Source organism: Arvicanthis niloticus, chromosome 4 (genome assembly GCF_011762505.2).
Source record: "Arvicanthis niloticus isolate mArvNil1 chromosome 4, mArvNil1.pat.X, whole genome shotgun sequence".
NCBI classification, from domain to species: Eukaryota; Metazoa; Chordata; class Mammalia; order Rodentia; family Muridae; genus Arvicanthis; species Arvicanthis niloticus.
The window spans coordinates 21,817,333-21,842,525 of NC_047661.1; the positions used below are offsets into that span (position 1 = coordinate 21,817,333).

A 25,193-nucleotide genomic window follows, 5' to 3' on the forward strand; every position below is an offset into this window, starting at 1 on the left:
AGTCTGAAAAAAAAAAAACAACTAGAGTTAATCACATAGTTTAATTGATGCACTTGATGAAAATAGAATATTGTAGTTTTTTGAGACACTGTGTCTTGATAACTAAGTGATATTTCACACAGCAGAACTTCTAGGTTTCAAAAGAAAAATCATACTTTAGTGCACTGGTTCCCAACCTCTGGGTGGCAACCCCTTTGGATGTTGTGTATCAGATATCTTGCATATCAAATAATTACATTATGATCATAACAGTAGCAAAATTACAGTTACAAAGTAGGAATGAAATCATTTTATGGTTGGGGGTCACCACAACATGAGGAACTGTATTAAAAGTTTGCTGCATCAGGAAGGTTGAGAAGCACTGCTTTAAAAGAAGATATGAGGAGTTCCAAGTTTCTTCCCTCAAATACTTTGATTTGGCAAAAACCATACCACCAACTAAAATAAACAACAAGAAGAGAGACACTGTCTAAAGGCTACACAGACTGGAATAGTTTCCACTTCAGATATCAGTAATTTAGACAAAGGACCTAACAGTTAATCCTTATTGCCTCATAAGGGAACAGATAAAGTGAGTAAGACCTCAGTCTCTATTCAAGCTGGTACCGTACTCTTGATAAAATTAATAAAACGTGCAGTCTCTGGTTTCTATGCAGGGTGGCTGTCAGTTAAATATCCATCTGCCTTCCCTTCCAGAAAGCTAAGGCAACATTTTATATAGCTTACAGAAGTAGTAAATCCATGTAAAAATATAAAATCTCCTTTCTTAATACAGTCTTATAGATGGAATTTCCATGGCTCCCACTTTGAGGCTCAAGGGACCCTCTTCTATCGGGCTCCTCAGGAGCTGGACTAAAGGCATGCACCACTTCACCTGCTAATGGTGGTTTCCTCACTTCAGTCTCAGTTTAGATTTATCCAGATTGCTCAGGGAAAGATGGAGAACCCTGGCCAGTGACACCCTTCCCTCTACTGCTGAAGTGGGTATTGTCTGCCAGGCCACCCTGAGCTCCTCCTGTCTCTCATGGCTTCACAACTCAGGTCAAACAGAGTTGCTCTCATTGAGTTTGGTTGAGTCATCTTCATGGTGCTTTCCTGGTACAAGGGCTTTCTTTACAAAGTTAATAGGCAACTGGAGCAGAAACTCAAACTCCAAGGGCCTGTTAAGCCTGAGGCAGAGCAATGAACTCCAGTTTCGTCTCGGCCTCTCCGCACTCCTTATAACGTGTATGGTTTAATCTCCATTCTGACCCCTGTTTATGTGAAAGAGAAACATTGACATTCAATGCCAAGCAAACATGTAGCTCCAGGCCTCTCCCGACAGTAAAAGGAAAGCAGAATCTAAAGACCAGACGTCCTGGGCTCAAGCAAGGCTCCTCTCATGTACCAACTGTTTAATCCTCTGGAATTTTCTCAACCTTTCCCATAAGCAGAATCCTCCCTTCTCTTTGTCCTGAGAGGACTAAATTTTGAGAGCGTGTTTAGTAGGCATTAGGAAGCTTAGAAGTGCTTCTGTGTCAGAAGGTATGTTATTTTGGACATAAACCCCAAGATTGAGGCTGGAGAAACGATCAGTGGTTTAGAGAACTGGCTGCTCTTCCAGGGGCCCTGATTTTGGTTTCTGGCACTTAAATCAGAGATTATAATCATACATAACTCTAGTTCCTGGGGACCCAACACCCTCCTCTGGCCTCTAAGGGTACAAGGCATACGCATGGTGCATATATATGCATGCACAGGCGAAGCACATATACGCATAAAGTGAAAATAAATAAATCTTAAATAAATAAAATCTGGGACTGGAATCTAAGATGCTCAGATGTAGTTTAGTCAGTGTGACCTTGGCCTCTGCTGTCCCCACTTGTGAACGGAGAGGTCTCTGTGACTCCACGAACCCCAGCATCCCCTTCTGCTGTAAAGGGCTTTCTAACTTCAGGTCATGCTGCCTTTTCCTTCTAGCTCTACCATGATAGGAACTGAAATTGCTCTCTACTTTGAAAGAAAAACTGAGGCACAGGGAAGGCCGGTAGCTTTTTGTGATTTATTTATTTATTTATTTATTTACCAAAAAAAAAAAAAAAAAAAAAAAAGTGCATCCATCACCAACTCAATTAGAATCTGGAAATTTCAATTTGTCTTCTTGTATCTTAATAAATGATAGGCTTTCTTGCCACTGATGGGTGGATGGTGAAACCCAAGTCCTCATTTCTCAGAGCAGCTGCAGACATTTGCACAGCCCAAATGTTCCTTTAATAACATGTCACCGGGCTGTCCTTCACCAACTCATCTAAATCTATGACCCTGAGTGCTCAGCTTCCTGAGTCAATGACCGTCACATGTTCTCTGTATGCCCCAAGGGACTGTGGGAAGTGTGCAGGGGTCGAGAGACTATGCATTCCAGGTCATTGATAATATGCTAGGACTAGATGTCTGAGAGGGGAAAACACCCCCTGCGCTTCACCAGGGAGCAGCACATTGTCTAATTCTTATTTTCAGGCCAGGACTCTGAGCTGAAAATTCCTCTGGGAAAGACTATAGAGAACAGCACTGAGCAGGGCAAATTAGGTTACAGCAGTGAGCTTAGCTTGTCCTGTCCTGCTGGAGCACAGCGGAGCTGGGTTAGGGCTCTGACTGTCTAAAGTGCTGACAGACAGGAGTATGGGAAGAGAGGGCAAAGGAGGGATGTGTTAAGAAAGAACCAACAAGCGTAGCCAAGGATGGGGACAAAGGGCAGAGTGGCTCTGGGTCTCCAGGGACCGACTGCTGGGGAGCTGCCTTGCTCTGGCTAACCCAGGTCTCTGTGACGCTCATACTTGCCCTGTAAGCTGAAACTGTGAACGCCCAAGACACAGAGGGTTTGCACACATCCTTGGCTACCGTATGTAACCTGGAGGGCTCTTCTGCTTTTTCACTTGTGACATTTACCCACCTCTGGAAGGTTCTCAGAGCAAAGGAGATTCTAATGTGAGCATTACTAATATGGGCCTCGCTGGCTTCAGGAGGAAACTATGAATAACAAATTCTCTGTCGCTCCACTGAGGAGACTTCTCTGGGTGGAACTGCAAACATCACCATCTTTAGTAAATTATTAAAACATAATGTTGGAAAATATTTCCTTTTATGGAATTTCTCCTGCAGAGCTTCAACATATATCAAACAAAGTACATTAAAAAAAAACAGGTTTCTTTGATGTTTGAAGTGTCAAATAAGTAGAGAATTATGCTTGTATGACTATCTCAAAAATAAAGAAGTGATCTTTAAGAGCATTTTTCCTAGGTTCTTGTCTATTCTCTCTGATAAGTTTGAAGCTTTGAATTTGTCCCTCCTGTGCTCTGTCTGATGGGTGTGACGCCTGGTGTACGGGTGCTCTCTGTAATATAAGCACTTGGAAAGTGGAGGGGGGTCAGGAGTTCAAGGTCATCCTCAGCTACATAGCAAGTTCAAGGTTAGCCTGGGCTACATGAGATCGCATCTTTTCAAGTAATACATAATAGATGTATATATAGGAATAGATATCAGGCAAGACCCATTTTATTCTTTGATCTTCCTACATTTCCCCATTTTTTTAAACAACAAAATGGGCAGTTTTATATAAGAAAAAAATCATGAATTGATAAACAAGGTTGTTACCCTGAGGACAGAGCTCCACCAAGACACAGTGAGGGTTGACAAACACTGAGGGAATTTGTTGTAGATGGAAAGTGGACAGACCAACTTGTGCCATTCTCTTGAAACCCCAGAGAAAACAGATTCTCCTTAGCCTGGATTATGTTGCCAGTTGCGCTTGGAAAAAAAAAAAAAAACCACTTAACTATGAAAAAACTATATTAGGATGTGAAAGAGAATAAATACCCTTTCTGATGTATTACTCTATGCTGAAAAGGTTTGTTCCTCATCTTATCTGATATCCAGGGGCTAGTGCTTGCCGCCACCTCCTCATGTAAAAAAACAGGAGAGCAGAAATCTGCTGAAGAGAGTGTATGGAGTTTTACCTTAGCAGCCAAGTATCCCCCTTCCCTTAGATATAAGGGCTGGGCCATTTAAAATGCGTAGGAGGGGTGGCAGCGGGATAAAATTTTGACATGGTCCATCACTAATATAGAATTTTCGTAAAATAATACTGATCGACAGAAACAAGTCACATTAAGAGAGCCACTGAAGCAGAAAATCTCCCTGATGCACAGATGACTTTGCTGTCCTTCATGTTTGTTGGTTGACCCAAGAGTCACATGTCACCACCCTAAATATATGATCACAGAATTCAAGGCGAGACATTCGTCCCATTAACGAAGTGCCTTTAGCATTAACATCATAGCCCTGATAGTATTCTGTATTTGCTCTATGAATGTTAGTTCTGGTAGGGGCACCCAGGCTTGACTCTGCCGTGTGACAGTCATTTACAAATGTGTAGAAGTCACAGCTATCCTGGGATACATGCAGCCCACGAAGCATGCATTGGACATGGCTACATCTAAATTTATGTATATAAAGGCTTGGGGCCATGAATAGGACTTCAAAGAAACTAACACTCCACCGGAGAAAATAAAGAGGAGTCCCACATCGCCGTGATGCAGTGAAGCCTTTCGACACAGGAAGTTCAGATTAAACAGTAAATCTGTCCATGTGTGACACCTTGCAACAGAACAGAAAGAATCTAGGAAGGAGACAGGCTTGTCAGCCCCCGTCTCCCTTTAGCAAAAGGGGACACCGAATTTCTGGCTTTTGATAGTTATCCAGGACACCAAGCGGCCCACCAGACCAATCACTCGCTAAATGCTGTGATGTATGTCTCCATTGTGAGTCTGAGAGGAGAAAAAACATTCCTTTGAGTTTAAAACGCACTGCAAAAAGGAGATGATGGCACATAGCTGTAATCTTGAGTACTTGAGAGGCTGAAGCAGGGGGACTGCTGTGAATTCCTGTCTACCAAGGGCTCTGTAGTATGAGGACACCCAGACCATGTCTAAACCAGAGAGAAGCTGGACATGGTAGCACGGTCTTGTAAACCCACCATTTGGGAGGTTGAGATAGGGGGACTGCTGTGAATTTGAGGCCAGCCTGAGCTATAAAGTGAGGATGTATCTAAAAACAGACAAGCAAAATCCCAACAGATTAGCAAGCACCGGGCAGAACTGACTCCGGCAGGGACTTCCATAGGCCTACCTTGAACTCCTTCTCTATGTTCGCTAGCTTGGCGAGCTCATTGCTGAGTTCCAGCGCTGTGAGCACAGGGTCCTCGCTGGACAGCGACAAGTATGCTGGGCTGGCCAGTCCCTTGTAGGCATTGATCCTGGACCTCGAGTGGCTGAAGGCATCAAGCCTTTGCTTCTCAGCACAGTCAGCGCACCGACAGAAGTAGTCGTGTGGCCGCTCAATGCGTGCACCCTTGAGTAGCAGCAGGTGCACCACCTCGTATTTATGGCAATGTGCAGCCAGGATGATGGGTGTGATGTCAGGCGAGAAGCGTGTGCCATCCTCGTCGTAAGCATAGAAGTCATCATCACGCAGTTCTTGCTCGCAAGGGCTGAGGGTCAGGCGCCGGCTGGCTGCAAAGCCTGGGTGGCCCAGGATGGCCTCCACGATGCGCACATAGCCCTTGCTGATGGCTAGCAGCAGCGCATCACCGATACGCGCCAGGTTCTCCTTCTTCAGCAGCAGCTCGGTCACTTCCAGATGCTCATTGCCTACGGCCAGCTGCAGCGCGTTCTGGCCCATGTAGTCCACGCAGTTGACATTGAGCGTGCGAGACTCCTCTAGCATCTTGCGCACCACAGGGATGTTGCCGTACTCCGCAGCATCCAGGAAGCGTTCCTCCTCGGCTGTGAGGCTGGGCCCACGAGATCCGAACATGAAGGCTGGGCCACGCACTGCCTGGCGCCTGCCCTTGTCACGCATCCCTGCAGTGCGCCACCTGGATGGGCTGCCCTCCGATGACCTGATCAGTGGGGCGACAAAACAATGTGGGACTTTGAGGCCTATAGTTTTCTTCCCCCAGCAGACTTAGCTGCAGACCTGAGGCCAGGTAAATTGCCAAGGCTAATCACCATTAACTCCCTCATCTAACACAGGCTGCCTGAGCCTCAGGAAAGAGCCCGTGGCCCTCCCCAAACGCAGATTTCGTTCATTCTGCCTTCACTTAGAAAAATAACGGAATAATTTTCATGCACCTATCCCTCTCTGGTAAAACAACAAAACAAAACAAAACACCACCATCACCAACAATACTCTCAGTACCTTGCAGCGTCAACTTGGTCCTGCTGTGTAGCCTAGCGACAGAGCACTTGGCCAAAGAAAGTGTCAGGACCCGGATTCAACCTCTACTACCATAAAAAGAAAAACAATCCTGAATACAGTGTCTAGTGAACACTCAGCATCCAAGCCCCAGGCTGGCGTAATTAAATAGAGGTTAACTTTTTTCAATTCATCAGGATAGAATAGAAGTCTCAAGTTATTGCACATTAAACAAAAAATTGCACATATAGCCCGGTATTCAGGCTGAGTACCACCTTGCAAGCCTTAGCTTTAAGTTTTTCTCTTAAGGAGAAGCCTTTTCTCACCGAAGTTATTATTTATTTTTTTATTCATTTTTACAGGATTCATCTTTGTAATGACCCAGACAACATTGACCAAATATAAAATCCAAGCATTAATCTAGATTTACTTTATCGAGAACAACTCCCTTTATAATAAGGGCTGTTTAATTACTAAAATTACACATTTGCCATTTGAACAAGAAGGAAAGGACTTGACCCATGGATTAGAGATCACTAGTGCTGCTTTGTGAACGCACGGCTCCTAGATCTAGAACAACAAGGCCTGAAATCCTCCAGCCAGCCGCACCGGCTGAGATCCGGCTGCAGCAGAGTCATGTCAGAAATGGATGAGTGCAGCAACTTCAATCCACATCTTAATTTTGATAAGTCTGGGTAAATGAGAAGTTACAGCCCAGAGGGCGCTCAGCTCACTCCTTCTAATCTGAGCACTCAGTAGGCCAAGACCATGTCTCCTCAAAAACAAAATAAAACAAACAAAAAAAGCCAAAACCAACCAAACAAACAAACAAAAAAAAAAAAAACAAAAACAAAAAACAAAACCACTACCACCACCCAAAAAAGCAAAAAACAAAACACACACACACACACACACACACCCTAAAACCTTTAAAATAATAAATAATGTCAGGCATGATGGTGTAGACCTCTCTGCTACCGGGGAATTCTAGACTTTGAAGTTCAAGGCCAGTCAGGGCAACTTTGCCTCAAAACAAAAACTAAAACAAGGTCTGCAGATACAAAGGAGCTGTAAAGTGTTGTCCAGCACGCACCAGGCCCTGGTCTCAACCCCCAGTCCTGCAAAAATAGTAAATAAAGTGAAAAGTTTCAGACATTCTATGAGTTTATAAAAAAAGGCTTTCGCAAGTATTTAGAGTCTTTGAAAAACATTGCGGAATAAATTATATAATTCAAACATTGAGGTTATCTGTAACAGCTCAATGATTTATATATTTTAGTGGCCAAATGTTGTACAAATATTACACAAATCTGTATCATTAACTTTACACAGTTCTGAGGGTTTTTTTTTTCTGATTCAAACACTACGTAACTTTATTTTTTTTTTAAGCTGTAGAACTTTTTTTTTTATTTTTTTGAGCATGAGCTATATCAAAGGGTACCAGCTAAGCTTTTTTCCACATTACTTTTGAAGCAAATAAACCAAACTTAAAAGTGAATGGCTGGGAAGGCAGTTGCTTTATATCTGTTTCAGAAGCATCCCCTGCACTGAAAATGTATTCACAGAGCCAGGATTTGAAAATCCACTAGAGAGGACACCAGCCTCCCTGGAGGCCTGGCTAAAGGAGGGAGCTTCCCCAGCAGAGGAAGTGGGGGTGCTAGCAGCCAGCTCTTCTCAATTCTGTAGGCTCCAGACCCAGAGAGCAACACAGGAGCCCTGGGCAGCTTCCCAGCTGAGAGCAGGTAGTCCTAGCAAGCAGACCTGAATCCAGTGGAGAGGAAAACCAGATGTTAATGTTAACCAGGTGTTAATGTACCTCAGCACAGGTCACACTTCTGGCCATCTCACTTCAGCTGCCTGGCTGGTGTGGAAGGTCAATAATTGTACTTGAAAAAGAGAAAGAGAAAGAGAAAGAGAAAGAGAAAGAGAAAGAGAAAGAGAAAGAAAAAGAAAAGAGACAAGGTATTCTCAGCTGCAGTTTCCCTGAAGCTCTGGGGCATGGGGCTGAAGAACAGGGGAAGGGACCTCAGCCTCACACTGGTATCCTCATGTACAGTCAGGAGAGTTGTATGAATAGTTTAGAATTTATAAATATTTGTGTATCTTAATCCTGCTATTGACAACTACTTTAAGATGCGGGTATCTTTGGTCTGTGGTGTGTAGGGTGGTAGAGGAGACAAGGGAGGCACTCAAGGCTGGTAGATGGTTTTTTGATGGCTACAAAGCAGAGAGCAGCACTAATTCACTGAAAAATACAGTAGGGAATTTCAAACTCTATAGTAAGGACTCTAGGAAAATCTTACATTACCGAGGATGATTTATTGATATTTATTGGTATTCATTTTATTGGGTCTGTTAACTTCCTGCTGAGTTATAAACTAGGCTTTGAGCAGCTTGAATTTCCACCTTGCTTAAAAGACCTTGTTTCTGCCATTGATAATTTGTTGATACTGCCTAAGGCTAACAGAATATATAATCAGAGTATGTCTACAGAACTCCAACTTATACTAGTTACACTTGGGGAATGAATTATTACTGAAGTATCACATATTAGTGAACAAGATTTTAATTTAATGACTTGCCTATGAAGAAACTAGTTATAAAGAACCCTATAGTATTTGACAAAAGAGACTGATTTGAGAATAATAGGAAATTACTATTTCATGAACTTTCTCTTGGTATTTCTTAGTGTTTGTATAGATTTTGCCCCTTTTAAAAAAACATCTGTATCTCCCTCAATCATGAATGATCTCTCAAAATCTAGAACAGCCTCAGCTGTTCTAGAACTCACTATGTAGTCCAGGTTGGCCCTGAATCCATGGTTATCTGCCTGCCTTGATCTCCCAAGTACTGGGATTACAAGCATGAACACCACACCTAGTTAAGACTTTAATTGTTTTAATGTAAGTTGTAGGATGCGATGTTCAAAGGCACACACACCATCATGCAGTTGTCCAGCTCACTGCTTCTCTGTTATTTCATAAGGGCAGCTAAAATCTACTCACCTGTCAAGAATCTCATTCACTGTACAATTTTTATTACCTAGAGCCCTTGTGTTATAAATTGTGTATCTTAGTATTTCAGAGTTTTTTTAAAAAATATTTATTTTCCCAGAGCCTTTATCTCCACAATGTCTACTGGAGCTAAGCTGCTTGATTTCAGTACTGTGGTGGTTTGAATGAGAATGGTCCCTATAGGATCAAATGTCTGAATGCATGGTTAGTGGAACTGTTTGGGAAGGACCAGGAGGTAAACCTTGCTGGAGTATGTATGGCCTTGTTGGAGAAGGTGTGTCCCTGGGGACTTGTCTTTGAGGTTTCAAAAGCCCACACCACACCCGCCACACACCCAACTGCTGCCTATGGATCAAGATGCTAAGCTCTTTGCTACTGCTGCAGCCATGCCTGCTTCTAAAGAGCCATGTTCCCCACCATGATGGTCATGGGTTAACCCTCTGAAAGCAAGCCCCCAGTTAAACACACTTTTATAAGAGTTGCCCTTGGTCATGGTGTCTCTTCACAGGAATAGAATAGTGACTGGCATAATAGTGACCTAACTGTGAGGCTTGATCTCCCAATACAAACAAACTCAAAGCAAACTGTTTACCTTACATTGTCACTTGAGAAAAAAAGAGATGAGAGAGTGCTACTTATGTCACATGGCTCACAGTAGGAGCAGTCTCTAACTTTTCCTACAGAGCAGAAATGGGCAGAGAAGTCAGCCCCAGTGGGTAAGCAGGTCTCCAGTGTTCGATGCCCTTGACATCTTACTTCCAGCTTTTGAAATAAGGAAGAAAGATGCCAAACTTTGAGAATGTTAACTGAATATATTTTTAGTTTTTTCCCCTCTCTCCCGACCTTCATCCAATGGTTGTATGCAGCCAGCACTCAGAGACACTCTGAAGGGACTCCATTCCCACAAAGGCACACAGCAGTGCTAACTGATTTGCAAGGCTGTGTTTAGGCTCCTTCACTAGCGCTGCAGTGGACAACCAGAGACTTTCACTACTACAGACTAAACTCTCTCCCTCCCAATTTTGCCTCTGGGCCCGTGGGAGGCCGCACAGGGAAAGCAGCTATCTATCTGCAAGCCAGGAAGAGTCCCCATCAGAACCTGACCATGTCAGCAACCTGACCTCAGAATTCCAGGCTCTATAACAGTCAAAAACAGATGTCTGTTGAAGTCTACAGGATCTTATTGGCACAGCCAGAATTGAATAAGACGCTTTGCATTTGTTTAAAGCATTTGTTAACGCTTCTTGGGATCTTTGTATTTGTACAAACATTTAAGTGGATGAAAATTTCTTCTGGGAACTATTTTTATACAGCCATTGGGAACCTTCTGCTCTGCTCCACTCCACTCAGAGGCAAAAATAAAAGCAAACCGCCTCGCTGTCAGAAGTTTCCATGCAGTCACCTGACCTCTTTAATAGCGTTTCCACAACTGTGACTGAGATCCACCTGAAGTGTGTTAAGATGCAGACTTCCAATCTTACTCCAGAGGAACTGATTGTGCATCTCCCCGGGGTGGAACCTTGCAATATGCATTTTAAATGAACACCATTGGCAATTTCCATGTATGCTAAAATATGGGAGCCTGAACTATAAACCAGCAGAATTACTCTGTATCTATGACCCTGGGTTGCTGGGCTCTGCAGCACTTGTCATACTGGCCCTGACAAAAGTAAAGTTGAAATGATGTGTATGAGTGGCAAAGGTTAAGGAACACACAACTGACATTCATCTTGTTTCTTTTATTGTTACTATTTAAAATTGGATCGCCATAAGGTTTCTACCAGAGCAGTCTACAAAGCACCTTTACCTTTGACCATTTCATGACACGTTTTTGCTTTATCAAGAAGCGAAGCTTTTAAATGGGTTACTGAATTAAGCAAATGAAGATATTGTTTGTTATAGCATCCATTAGGCTTTTTATGAGGATTCAAGTGCTAAGGCCAAGTGACTCCTCTGTATTGAGAAGCCTCTTTATGCATGAACTTTGTCTTCTTATGCTCCGTGTATTTTAAAGACTATTAAAGTTATTTAAATTTGAAAGCAGTATATTAACAAACACCTCTTTAGTGCCACTACTGCACACATTCCTGAGTAGTGAGATTGTTTCTTATGGATAATTATCTGTGGAGAAGCACATCTCAGTACCTGAGGAGAAGAGACGCTTGCTAAGTGTCTGCAATGGGACTACCTGTCTTCCCATGTGACCTAAGGTTTCCAGTATAACTATCCATCTTGTTACTCTGGAATACCCAAGTCAAACCAACATTCCTAATGCATATCTCAAAGTAGCAGTTAGGCTGGGAAACCTCAAAGTCATCGATAGCCAAGATTTGATCTTGCCAGTCAAAAAGTCCTGACACCTCCCTTCAGGAATGTCCTTATGCTCAATCTGTCTCCTCATCCTTGGCTGCGACACCCTCCAGGGCTTTATCAAATCACCACTGGGTTATCTCAGCGGTTTTGCAAGTGAAGAGGAGGCAAAGCAGGTCAGCCTTACTGAGCATCTGAGACACATGCTGTGTTTTCGAGGTACCATCAGACTTAATTCTCCCCAACAGTGTTATGAAGCAAACTTGTTTTCTCTGCCTCATAAATATGAAAATTAACCTAAAAAAAGCCCCAAGGTCATATATCCAGCCAAGTGCAGGTTTAGGAGCCAGTGAACTCTATTTTCTTTGGTGTTTCAGTGGGACCCCCCCCCAATCCTCTTTATACCCATAGCCACTCCCAGAATGGCATCATTTGCAGACAACTGCTCTATCAAGCCACATATTCACAGCTCCCTCTGAGTGAATATTTCTTTAACTCACCTTCAGGAATGTCCACAGCTACCTGTGCCCAGCCTAGCTAACCTTGCTTTCAAGTCTCTCCTTCTCCATCCTGTTAACATACAAGCCCTCTTCCTCCTGTACTACGAAGGCTATTTTCTAAAGACATGTTACGATCCCTTTGTGTGTGTGTGTGTGTGTGTGTGTGTGTGTGTGTGTGTGTGTGTTTCTGAATGCAGGGGGGTTGCCCCTGTTGAGTGATTGCCTTTCCTGCCTACAGGACAGTGAGTGTGCCACACAGAAAAAGATCAAGGGAACATTCTGGGTTTTACAAGAAAAAGTAGGATTTATGAGAAGAATTTGGAGGAAAGAGTAGGTGTTCTTGGCTGGTCCTTCTCAGTTCCCTATCTACCCTATCTATGCATTCTGCAGGACTGTCACCACAGAACGATCTCATCACATGAACAGTTTTCCCACTGCCACAGCAAAGATGATCAAAGGGACTGACAGGAATCACAAGTGACATGTGGATTCGGGAGGGTCAGAATGGGTGAGGGGCTCCTCCCAGAATCCATAGAGAGGATGCTGCACAGTGGGAGCTTTCTCCTGCTACTCCTGACTCCCATGTGGTATGCACTGTAAGATGAGAACCAGGGAGCCTACATCAAAGTCAGGATGGTGTGCCAAGAGTGCTGAGACAAAGAATGCTGCAGACACCAGGGGCATCAGCGATATTCCAACAGCGAGGTAGCGCTTTTTCCTTACAAAGCAAATCAGCCAAGACTAAGTTCTTCCACTGCTAAGAAACACCCAAGTGAGTACTGAACAGAGACCAGAAAGAGTCAAAGGATATCAACACTCACACCAGCTTCTTGGCATTGGACATCAAAGCCCACCGCCACAATAACAGCCAAACCAGCAAGAGAAGATGCTTCATTTAATAAAGTGGAGGGCATAGCTTTCATCTATCTAAGGATATCTGGTGGGGGGTCCCCAGAGACAGAAAAGTCCGCCCCTGGTGTCTACATGAGAGCAGGGGAAGAGATGACTTCCTGGATGAACGTTTTCACTACAGCATCAAACAGCTAAATGAGGCCAGCTTTCCAGCATCTTCCACGATCGCTCATAGAGAGGGCACAGAGTGCCATGCAGGTTTGAACCTCCCCGGAGACTGGAGGGAGACTCGGGAAGTAAGAGCACTTATGCTCTGGCTCAGAATACAGAAAGACACTGCCCTAGTTGGCCAAATTCCCATGTGATATAGAGCAGATCTCTCCCTGTCAGCTCATGTAACTGCTTAATTGCTTAATTAACTTAATTGCCTAATTTATTGATTGCTTAATTCACTTGCCAAATAAATATCTGTTTAGTAAGCAAGGAAAACAAAACAAAACAACCTTAAAACTAATTTACACCACATATTGGATATTGGGTTATTTTGTCTCTTGTTTTCAGCTGGTTGAAGACACAAGGCAAAGCTCTGCTCATCTAAGCTGTAGAGTCATTTCCTGACTCTACTATACCAGCTTCTGGAATGTTCCTCCTGTTCTTGCTTCCATCCCTAAACATCTTCATTCTGTCACTCATCAATTTAGATCTTTTTTTTCCTGCCACGGTCCAGCTCACTTTATATCTTAAGATAGAGGGTGGAGCCTCAGTGATCAGCAAGATTCTGTTCATTCTGAGATGTGACGTCTTTGACCCTTTCTACGATTGCTCTTGACCACCAAAGACTGAACCTCTGTGATATGGAAAACTTCATAAACTGAGATGACTTTATTTTCTTCCTTGATTTTTGTCTCTTGGATCATTCTCTTGGGTGGCATGTGTGTCCACATGTTTGGTAGAGATAGTGTGTTCAACACTTATTTTCAACTCTTTTGCCATCTCTAAAGGCCTAGAATGGTCCAGTCAATATTCAACACTAGACATTATTCAACAATCCACACAAAAATGCATCATGACGTGCCCACTATGCTATTTGTGGTACTGGAGGCAGTGGTGTGGGAAGCTGCAGGCTCTGACAAAGGACCTACACATCAGCAATGAAATGTCAAGAAACAGACGACCTATAGTCCTCCTAGCTAGCAGTACCTGTCAATCAGTTTAGCCACTGCTGGAATATCTAACGTATTTTTTCCCAGCATGCCTACATATATGTAGAAGAAGAAAAGAAAGAGTTCAACAGTGTTCCAACAAACTTGTATCTCTTCATAGATGTGATCATTGAGAGGAAGAAGTTCAGCAGAGCCATGCCTAAGTGTACCAGTACCACTACATGTGAGTCTTCAAGCACCTACACACACCATCCATTACAGCCCATCAACACTGTAACATCTACAAGCACCTACACACACCATACATCACAGCCCATCAACACTGTAACATCTACAAGCACCTACACACACCATACATCACAGCCCATCAACACTGTAAACAACCAGACCAGCAATCGGAGAGTCTTCATGTAACAAAGAAAAGGGCGTGGTTTTCATCTACAGAGATTCCCATGTACTGTTGGAGAGGTGGCTTAGCAGGTAAAGGTGTTTGCTGACAAGTTAACAAGTTTTGAGTCTCTGGACTCTTGTAGTGAAGGAAGAGAACTGGCTCTAGTGAGTCGTTTTCTCGACTCCATAGCCCCTTCCCCCAAATAAATAAATGTTACCAAAATATTCCCCATGACATGAAATTAAGATGTAGCGATTTCCACACTTACCAGGCCCAAAAGATAGTTGGGTCTCTACAGTGGTGGGTTCCCAAGTCTCTGCTGGTCTGAATTACATTTTTTTTTTTTTTTGACATGGTCTTACTGTGTAACCTTGGCTGGTCTAGAGCTCACTGTATAGACCTGGCTGGCTTTGAAATAACATAGATCCACCTGACTTTAACTCCCAAGCCCTGGGATTAAAGATGCATATCTGGTCTACATTCAGAGTTAGCAATGCATAATAAACCTGTTAGGTGTATAAGAGACAAGAATTTACTGGGTGGTGGAGGGAAGTTCAGGTATCCTGCCTTCCCTTCCCCTTCATCTTCTGAAAGCATGATGCTGCTCATCCAGACTCTTAGCAGCTAAAACTAGACAAAGCAAAAAGAAACTGAGCAGTCTTCCGTTCCCTCCAAAACCCACAGGGATCAGAATGGGATGCTCCAGCCATTTCCCTCCTGATTCTTGGGGATATTTCTCAAATATGTATGCTCGTGAAAATGTCAGGCAACACGTTCTAGAATGTACATATTTGTTTCCCAGAATGCATCTATGCCTAAGGCCATTAAGCCAACTTTTGTAATACTGTGTGTCTGTCCATTTTCACACCTGTCTCAAGGAGTCAGTAACTTGCCTCGGAGCACAGACTGCCTCTTTGCCCACATGCCTGGCTGTCACATACCATGGAGAGTGAGTACCTGCTGCAAAAAATGGGTGCACACATGGCATCAATACTAGTTGCTATGTCTGAGGACTCAAGGAACAGAGACTTTTTCCTCAGATCAAAGAATGCCCTTAGTCACATATGATAGCATGTACAGGTAATGATAACTTTTCAATAAAAAGGATATAATGAATGCATTAATGAAAATTAATAATCTCATTAAAGTCATATAAACATCTACTTTCTCAACCAACTTTTGTTTTTGTTTTTGTTTTTGTTTTTTGTTTGGTTTTTTTTTTTTGTTTTTTGTTTTTTGAGACAGGGTTTCTCTGTGTAGCCCTGGCTGTCCTGGAACTCACTCTGTAGACCAGGCTAGCCTCGAACTCAGAAATCCACCTGCCTCTGCCTCCCAAGTGCTGGGATTAAAGGCGTGCGCCACCACTGCCCGGCCATCTCAACCAACTTTTTAATTTTAGATTTCTGCTTAATTACATTTGGTCCTTAGATACAGCCCAGCCCAGACGTATTTGCAGGTTAAATGCTTTTTGATTTTGATCTTACATAAAGTACGCCTTACTAGAAAAATCTGAGGGTAAATAGGTAAATTAGGCATTTCTCATGATTAATTAATAATTTAGACTTCTTTATAAAATAAATTTATTTTCAGGATAGCATTTGAGATAGACTCAAGATAATAAAGAAAAAATTCTTGTGCATTCAGTATAGAGTAGAAATAGAGACAAAATGAACTCAAAGGAAATCTACCGATTAAATAGAATCTCATATTTGGCTACTTAAATATTAATTGTCACCAAGTAATACTGCATGCCTAATCTCTTATTTTATGAGAAGCAGAGAAGCCTGGCTTTCTCTCATGAATGTCCATGTCCAAAGCCTGAAGCCTGGCATTCTCAGAGATCTGTTCCAGTTTACCTCATCAGCCTGTGCTTCATCAGAGAATTCAGACCACCATCTTTATTTGATGCAATACATCTAGAGATGCAAAATTGGAGTTAAAAACCCACTGAGGTCAAGGTCTTAACAGGATGTACATCTGTGGGCATTTAAAAATCATTAAAACCCCTCTAGTACCAAGTGTCCCTTACACTTAATGTGTGAATGGAGAGGGTAGGAGAGGATTCTCCAGATATCTTGTTTGTTGGTTGGTTGGTTTTGTTTTTGAGACATGGTATTTCCAATGTACCCCAGCTTCAAACTCATAGTGATTCTCCTGCCTTAACCTCCTGAAAGCTGAAATTATAGGTATAAGTCAGTATGTCAAACTTAGTTTTCTCTTAAGAGGAGAATTTCTAACTAGATAACTGTGGTTAAACATTCCTGACCTAGATGCTAAATTAAAGGCAGAGTGCTATAAGAGGCCCAATTATTGTCCCAATGTCATTGTTGCTTTTCTTCTGTACAAGTGTGAAGTTAGCCACCCCCCCGCCCCCCAGTGCACCCCTCAGCCCCTATGTGGAAGACCAGACTTCCTGGAGCTTACCCTGCACAGACACTGGTTTGACTCCCCCACTTACAGTAATACCGTCATATGTTAAGTGCAATATGAGGTTGGCTGAGAAGCCAGAGTCTTCTCCTCAGATGCCTGTGCAGACCTCACTCCCATGCAAGGTGAATATGCTCCCCGCAGAGACAAGATGGTCAGGGCTCCTTCCTGCCAAGGGTACAGGAGTTCTGACAACAGTTTTCTTCCCCCAACACATCTCCCATGATGTTTTATTGTCTAATTGTAAACCAGTTATGGTTTATGGGAAAGCTTAATGGCTAAGAACAACTTAATGACAAGAGGAGAGAATGAAACACTTGATGTCCCATCACAGGAATGAAAATCCCTACATCCTCATCCTCAAAGGATGGGCAGAGTAGGACTGGGATCCACCAGTGCTGTGGTACCAGGGTAAGGGATGGCAGTAACTCTCACAGGGTCACTTTCGTTTGAAGAGGTCCTCTTCTTTCCTTTGCCCTGCCTGTGGTCCTCCTACTACCTCACAAGCGCTCTTAAGTCAATCTGCCATCAGCAGCTGAGTTGTGATGGTGACTTAATTGAATCCCATAAATGAGTTAATACTAATTAATAGTTTCCTATATTGTAATTCCCTGGAGTAAATTTATTTTAAAATGTCTTTGAGAAAGAGATAAATCTGTTAACTAAAGGAGGCCACAGCACAGACAGCAAGCCCTAGGGACCTATTTCAGATGACCTGGGACCGCTGTGACTTACATAGCTAGTTGTACTTCGGTTTCTTAGCTTGTGAAAAAAGGCAAGGGGCATGGCTTCCATCTCAAACATGAGATTCCTCTTCAGAATAATCTGTGTTGTGCAGTTCTGAGGTTGTAGGGGTGGGGACTTGGGGGTCCTATATCACTGTAAAAACGATTGTTTACCTGCTTGCTTAAAATCATCAGTCAAGACTATAAACATTCTTCCTTCTTCAGCCTCAGTTCTGTTTTAAATGATACCATCAGCATGCAAATAAACAAAACACAACCACAGAGATGTCTGGTTTCAAGCAAAGGAACAAAAGACTTTCTTATCCCCTCTTTTCTCCCCCAAATTCCTTTGTGGTCTGGAGAATAAAGAATAGTAATGCAAAACCCATTAAAAACCAAGAGACATTTGTACCCCAAGCCAAGATATATGAAGATGGTAAGGAGAGAGGTCAGAGAATGATGGCTCATTACTTGGACGAAAAGCAGGTGTCCAGACAGAGCATGCTAGGGAGTGGGTTGGTCCATTCTGTCTGTCCACTGGCAGAGAAGGTCTGGAAGTTAAGGAAACTAAAAATCAGGCTGTGTCTTAAAACTAGTGACTTGCTGCAGTCTAGATAAGAAGTAGGTAGGAGTGCTCCCCTAGACCCTGAACCCCACAATCAAATGACAACCCTTCCTCTCTTCTATAAAAGAGAGAGTATGGCCTCTCTGGAGACACAGAAACAGACAACTAGACATGGGTATTCCAGAGCAGGCATCAACCATTAGGAATTTTGGCCCACTTTTACAACAGTAACAGGAGTTTTATAATTTTCTAGTACCCCACCCCGACCCTAAGAAATATAATTTTTAAAAATACACTTCTAAATAAGAAAAAATACTCCAAAAAAAGAAACATGCCAAAAAAAAAAAAAAGAAAAAAGAAAAAAGAAAAAGGAAAAAGAGGAACATGCCTAAGAAAAGAGGCCTTAGAAATAAAGGTTATTTATTTATTTATTTGTGTATTTATGTATTTATTTATTTAAGTGGCTAGGTAGGCCTTGGGGATGAAGCTTGGTGCAAATGCATGTCCTTAGCATGCTCAGTTTAATCCCCAGATCCTATACCTGGGATTTCTCATGTAAAAGGTAAGTATGGGAAGGCATAAGAGAAGAGATAGAAATACTTGATCAGTCTGGGAGATCTAATGTTAAAGTCATCGGGATTCTCAAAAGAATTAGAGAAGGAAGACTGAAAAGAGTGATGAAGAAACACAGCAAAGACAAAAAAATCATTTCAGGAAGTAGTGCAAGAAAATATCCCAGCGCAAAGGGATACCAACTCCAGGTCAAGGGTGTCACCAAGTATTCTGTTCAGGAGTGAAAACAGCCCCCGGCCCCCAGTGCTCAGCCCCAGAAGAGGACAGATAAAGGAACCATTCTAAAAGCTTCCTAAGGAAAGAAAACCTTGAAGGCCACACACCAAGTCTGAGAAACCAGAAGGGATATTTTCAGGAAAACATTCTCAGTTGAAGACTGTAGAAGACTTAGCTAAAGAACCAAAACCCAAATCTGACAAATAGCTATTTCAAGAAAACTATGTAATTATAAAAGAAATGTAGCGGTATTAGACTATTTGTTAGCTATAGGTAATATGGTCACATGGTTAAATAATGAAGATCTTTAGATGTTGGCCGGAAATTGTAATAAATCATGTTGTGGAAGATGAGGGGAGAATCAGAGGCAAATGTGTGCAAAAATTCTCATGACTTCTGATGGTCCCTCAATATGTGTATCAAAGTGTCGTCGCATGACAAAGCTGAAACAGAGTGGACAGAAGATGAGGGCTGATGGGACAGGTGGGGCCTGGGACTCATAAAATCATTTAGTGTTCTAATATCCGAAGCTATGCTTGTGTGTTACTTTGACACTGTATAAAAAAAATAATTTGAAACAAACTAACAAAATGACAACTCTGTCTCTCACATGATGAAATTGTGCCCCTGGGGCCTGAATCTGATGATATAATGAAAAGTGTCAAATTACTAAGGGTCTCAAGTTCTGTGCCACTCTGTGCTTTACTTGAAAATTAAACAAGGAATTTTTCTTGCAAAAGAACCTACCTTCTTTTCCTTTATAAAATCAGTCAGATTTTTCCTGCCAGTCTAGAGAGATTCAACAGTCACTTGAGAACTGAGTTCTCTTCTAGGGCTGGAAAGGAGGTATTACTTACAATCTGATATCTAAAACCACCCAGATGATGAGTCCTTATCCCATAGCCAAACCAATCCCAGAAACCTACATCCGACTAGACAGCTTGGGATATGAAACACTGTGTCCTCAGACCACCCTTTCAAACAGCTGAGCTTCAACAGCTGACTGCGCCTTGCTTAGTAACTTTTGGAAATTATGTTGCTGTGTGTGCCGATTTCCTCATTTGTCAATGACAGTGCCAAACCCTGTTCTATGGAGCTGTGATTCAACCAGAGTATACATAAACAGAAACTGTTGTTTTCATTATAATTAACTTTTGGCACAGAGCTCTCTTTTCTAGAAGTCTGCCTCTGTTAAATAAAGCATTCTGAGACTTGCAATACCTTTGCCAGTATTCGTTCACATATACCAGGCTTGACTCGCCTTTACAGTAGACTCACAAATGCCTGTTGTCTCAAGAGTTTGCCACGATTCTGTCAATTTTCCATTTTCCTGAAATTCTCTAGGCAGCCCAGAGTTAGCACCACCCTGTCCTCGCTCTGCTGTCCCCTTCTTTCCATCAAAACACTTTCCCCTTAAGGATCCCTCCCACTGTTTCTCTTGAATGGTCTTTTGGACAATCTAATGTCAGTATACAACTCAACAAGTCGGCCAGACAGCAAGGTACACCTTCTCCTGAGTTCCAGCTTGGCATTTCCATCTCTGGGTGAACATCTTAATGAGAATCACCTGACAACTCAGAATCTTCTCACAGCCGCTTTCCTCTCAACAGTGGCCTCAATGGTGCTGGTTAGAATTCCCCGACTCTCCCTAATGCAGCTTCTTCTAAAAACTATTCATGCAAAGTACACTAAAAAACAAACAAACAAACAAACCCAACTCCATAGATTTCATTTGCAAGTTCTTTCTCCCAGTCTCCTTCTATCTCAAGCTCAACCCTGACAGTCACAGCAGCCTCCTAATTTGTCCCTTCCTATTCTGTCAACTGCCTCGATATGAAGAGTGACTTTGATCCCCTCGCTTCCACTTTTAAACAACCAAAGGCTCCCTACTTCCGTATCTTGACAATAAGACCTTTCACATTGATGTCCAGAATAGAAATGCCTCCAAACCCCACTACTCTCCTTCTCATACCCTATGTTCTAACCAGATTCAGCTGCCATGTTCCTGAAACATACCTGGCATTTTGAGGGATGGAGCTTGAAATAATTACCCACTTTGTGTCATCCTAAGAGTCCTTCCATCCCATGCTGGTTTCTTTAATGTCTTCACAAACAAAAAGCCTGTCTCTTGTTGTACCTGGCTCTTCACAGCTCCATTTTCATCCTATTTTTTTGAGTAATGCTCATTTTCTTCAGATTGATGGCATCATGGTCCAGACCCAGCATCTCCCTCCATTGAGGAAAGCTTTGTCCCTCATCTTTGTGGGTTGTTGTATCATGCCTGCTCAGTGCACAAGTCTCCTTGAGAATTGTCTTTGAGCTGGAACTCATGAGAACACACTTCTAGAACTTTCCGTAATTATGCTATACTTAATAATTGAAAACTTCACTTCCTGAATGAGGTTCTCTCTGATGATGCTATTTGGTCCTAGTCTGCAAGCAATAGAGATAGAACCGCTTTGTTTGAGACAATGGTTGAGTTAAGAGTCCTATATCAAAGGATGGAGACATCTCATATGTGACTTAACAGAGGGCATTCCTCCCTCATCAACCTATTCAGATTCCCAAGTGAAAGTCCTAACAAATAAGCAACAGAATTTGTGTGTGTGTGTGTGTGTGTGTGTGTGTGTGTGTGTGTGTGTGTGTGTGTAGAGGAAGAAATCTTCATGGAAGAGTAAAATACAGTAATGAGATACATTCAATACATAGAGGGGGAAGCTAGGGGAAGAGAAGCAGAGGAGGGGGATGGCACAGGAGGGAGTAGTAGGAGAGGAGAGGAAAAGACAGTAAAGAGGGTAAGGTGCTATGAGGGAAAGCATCACTTGTATGCTAACTTACGACATTAACAACGGGACTTTGAGAGAAAGTTCGTCCTATACTTAGGCTTATACTAATTATTAAGCTCGGCTGTGCCACTGTGGTTACTGAATGTGACCCTGAGGTGGCTCTGCTAAGTTGTCGGCTAGCTATGTCATTCTGACTCCAAGGCTGTTCTGCTCACATTAAAACAGTGAAGCAGACATTGTGGCTTTACCCTACTCTCTGCTACAGGTAGCAAGCCAGCCTCTGATGTCACCCAGTGTCAAGTACATGGGAAGAGAGTGACCCGTGAAATGATTAGTCCTCTCGACCTTAACAAATAAGGAACACATACTTGCTGCATGGTGTAAAGTCAGCAGATGTGGGATAGGAGTGGTCTCGGCAGTCAGGTAATGGGCCTCCGGTAGAACCCACTCCCGGGCTCTTTGTGACTGACTTCAAACTTCAGAAGGGAGAGCCATAATTTCGAATCCGCCCTACTTCCACGGATATTTAAGTTCCCTATGTACCAGTTATTTAAGGTAAAAGAAGAATTTCATAAAAATCAAGAAACTATACAAGTTCATAAAACTCAGTTTATGGGTTTTACGGAAACATAAAGAAAAAGTGGATAATCTTCTGAAACTTTAGAGGGTCACTTCCAATGAGCCAACAGGGATGTGATCCCAAAGGGTGAGCCTTCTCTTCGTTTCCTGGGCCATTTCCATGTTCATTCACAGTCATTGACTTCCTCCGGATGCGTAGCTGATTTTAAATCAGGACCCTTCCTGAATGATTGCTGCTAGTTAGATCCCAGCTAGTTAAGTCCAGCCTGGCCTGCTGAGTTCTCCACTGGTCCAACCTCCCCAAGCCACGGACCCGGCAGCGGACAGACTTCGGGCAGCAGGCGGCGCTGCAGAGCCTGTCCCCCAACAGGAAAGCCACCTGCCCTCTGGAGCCACGACCCACACGGGTCTCCCCACGCCCGAACCCCTTGCTCTCAGGACACTGTTTTCCCGCACGCACTGCGCAGAGCGGAGGAAAGAAGAGCAGCGCCCTCTGCACCTTTGCCTCTGGAGGCTGGCCCGGCGCTGTATTGTTTGAATGAACAGGTTCTTTTCTCAATCATGTTGGTTGCTAACTGCTACTTTTGCCGAGAGGAAAAGAGAAACAAGCAGAGACGTGGAGAAGGAAAAAGTCAGAACTGGAGGGAAGGGGGAAGAGTCACCGGCCCTGAGCCTTCTGAGATCCATCGCCCTAGTTGGCCCTAAGAGAGTGACTACTGTCAGAGCCGCTGCCCTCGGGTTTGGGTGTGAGCACGCACACCGACAGGGAAGCCTTCACCCCACTCAGTGCGCTCTGCCCCACACATTGCCCCACTGAGCCCCGCTCCCCATCCTCCTCCACCTTGGCGAGCTGGAGAGGCGTAGGGGGACCCGCCGCGGGGCAGCCACGGGTCCTGTGCACAGAGTACGGTCCACGACCTCCGGGCAGCTCCGGGTTCGAGTCCTGAGATCCTAGCCTGGGTGGCCTCACTCTCTTTCCTGGAGCCCCGCCGTCGGTGATGGTCCGCGGGCAGTGCTTGCACGTGAGCCCGGCTGGGCCCGGCTCAGCAAGACCCCGGTGCGGAGCCCGAATCCGCCTGGGAAGAGCAGCGGCGCCGCGCTTTGCGGGTCCCGATCCCGGTCCCACCCGCCCCGCTCGGCCGCGCTCCGGTACTCACGCGTCGGGCCCCGGGGACGGCGGCGCGCGCGGACAGGGCGGCTCCAGCCCGCCGTTGACGCCCCTCCAGCCCCGGCGGCGGCGCTGCGCCTCCGTTCCTTCGGCCTCGCCATCCTCCTCCTCTGGCGCGGGCAAGGTCACCCTCGCGGGCTCCCGGCACTTCTTGACCTTGGTGGACATAGCGGCCGAGCTCCTTGCCGCCCGCAGTCAGCAGCCCGGCCACCCCGGGTCAAGCACCGGGGCCGCGGCGCCAGGGACACCCGGGCCGAGCGCGACCTGCAGCGGAGCTCGGGGTCCGCGGCCGCGTTGCCGGCTGTGCGCGGTCTGCCGGCCCGACAGCATCGCGGCGAGACGGCGCGGTTTCCCTGCGAGGAGAGGGAGGAGGGGGGAGGGAGAAGGGATGGGAGGAGGGGAGACCAGTCCCTCGCAGACAGCGCTGCGCAGGAATCAGACAGACCAGCAGGTGGGGAGCTGAGAAACAGCAGAAACTTCCTCCACCCTCCTTTTTACCAGAGACCCAGAACCCTCTTGCATCTGCAGACACAAGTGTCCTAGGAAAGGAAAAAGAATCCTCAACTTGTTAGGTTTTTTGTTTTGTTTTGTTTTGCACGCTTTTCTATCCAGATTTCTAAAGCAAAGCATTGTTAGTTCCCTGTTGTCAGGCTTAGCAGAATCCACAGGGGTTTAAGTGCGGTTCCTGGGTCCCCGTGCCTCACAGCGGTCAAGTGTGGGATGCTAACGAGTACTGTACTTTTCAAGAAGCATTTTCAAGGGAGAAAATTGTTCGGTTTTTTTTTTTGTTTGTTTGTTTTTGTTTTTGTTTTTTTGAGACAAGGTCTCACTCTGTGGCCCAGGATGGCATGGAAGTCAGCATCTGGCACAGGCTGGTCTACACCTCACAACAATCCTTCGGTTTCAGCGGCAGGTGCACATAAATGTGCTGGGGTGTGTGAGGCCAGAGGTCAAACTCTGGTATCCTTCCTTAGGGCCATCCACCTTGTTTTTTTTTTTTTTTTTTTGAGACAGAATTTCTCACTGGGACTTTGGGCTCCTGGATTAGGCTAGGCTTGCTTGTGGGTCAGCAAGCCAAGCGTCTGTTTATTTCTACCTCCCTAGCTTATGCCACCACAGCAGGCTTTAAAGAGGGTGCAGGAATGGAACTCCCCCCTCCCCCCAATTATTTTTAAAACTTAAAGAAATGCACTTTAAAATTTAAGACCACTCAAATTTTGGGGATAAAGAATTACATAGTATGATCAATGAGAATTTTAGGGACCAGAGAAGCTAGGTATCTTGTTATTTTAATCATATTTGTTTATGCGGGAAGCTGAGAATGGAACCCAGAGCCACAGGTTTATGTACCTCTATTCACCAGCATGCATACCTCTTACAGATGTGAGTGCTATGGCCTAGATAGACTGAGTGAATTACCCCCAGGTAAGCAGGTACTGAGAAATCTACCTCAGACCCAAAGAACACTCGAGACTTTCTGTTACTTCAGTCAGGCTGACACCTTCTACAGTCCATCCTGGAAGAATCACAGAAATACCAGCTAAGCTACGATGAGACAAGTGAGGCTTGCTCACTTCTAACGTTATTTAGTGGCGATTGTGCTTCGTGGACAAACGGTTCTTTCCAGACTCAAGACACACAAGTACAGAACTGTGGATCCCTTTTACTTCGCTCTGCAAAGGCACATGCTGTG

The 25,193-nt window shown here is 44.1% G+C and overlaps 1 protein-coding gene and 1 pseudogene across 4 annotated transcripts in view; both read right to left on the reverse strand.

The window, feature by feature from the left end:
• Window positions 1–23,850, reverse strand: part of Trpc3 (transient receptor potential cation channel subfamily C member 3) — a 62,763-nt gene extending 38,913 nt beyond the window's left edge. For 2 of the 4 annotated variants that reach the window (XM_076932297.1, XM_076932296.1), the window contains exons 1-2: window positions 23,490–23,845; window positions 5,164–5,935 (exon numbers count right to left, since the gene is read on the reverse strand). In XM_076932297.1, coding sequence (XP_076788412.1) covers window positions 5,164–5,935; window positions 23,490–23,668 — 951 coding nt within the window. In that variant the 5' untranslated portion in view covers window positions 23,669–23,845. Of the gene's footprint in view, window positions 1–5,163; window positions 5,936–23,489 lie in introns of all 4 variants that reach the window. The other 2 variants (XM_034501269.2, XM_076932295.1) reach the window with 2 other exon arrangements.
• Window positions 23,696–25,193, reverse strand: part of LOC117706821 (sepiapterin reductase-like) — a 46,294-nt pseudogene continuing 44,796 nt past the window's right edge.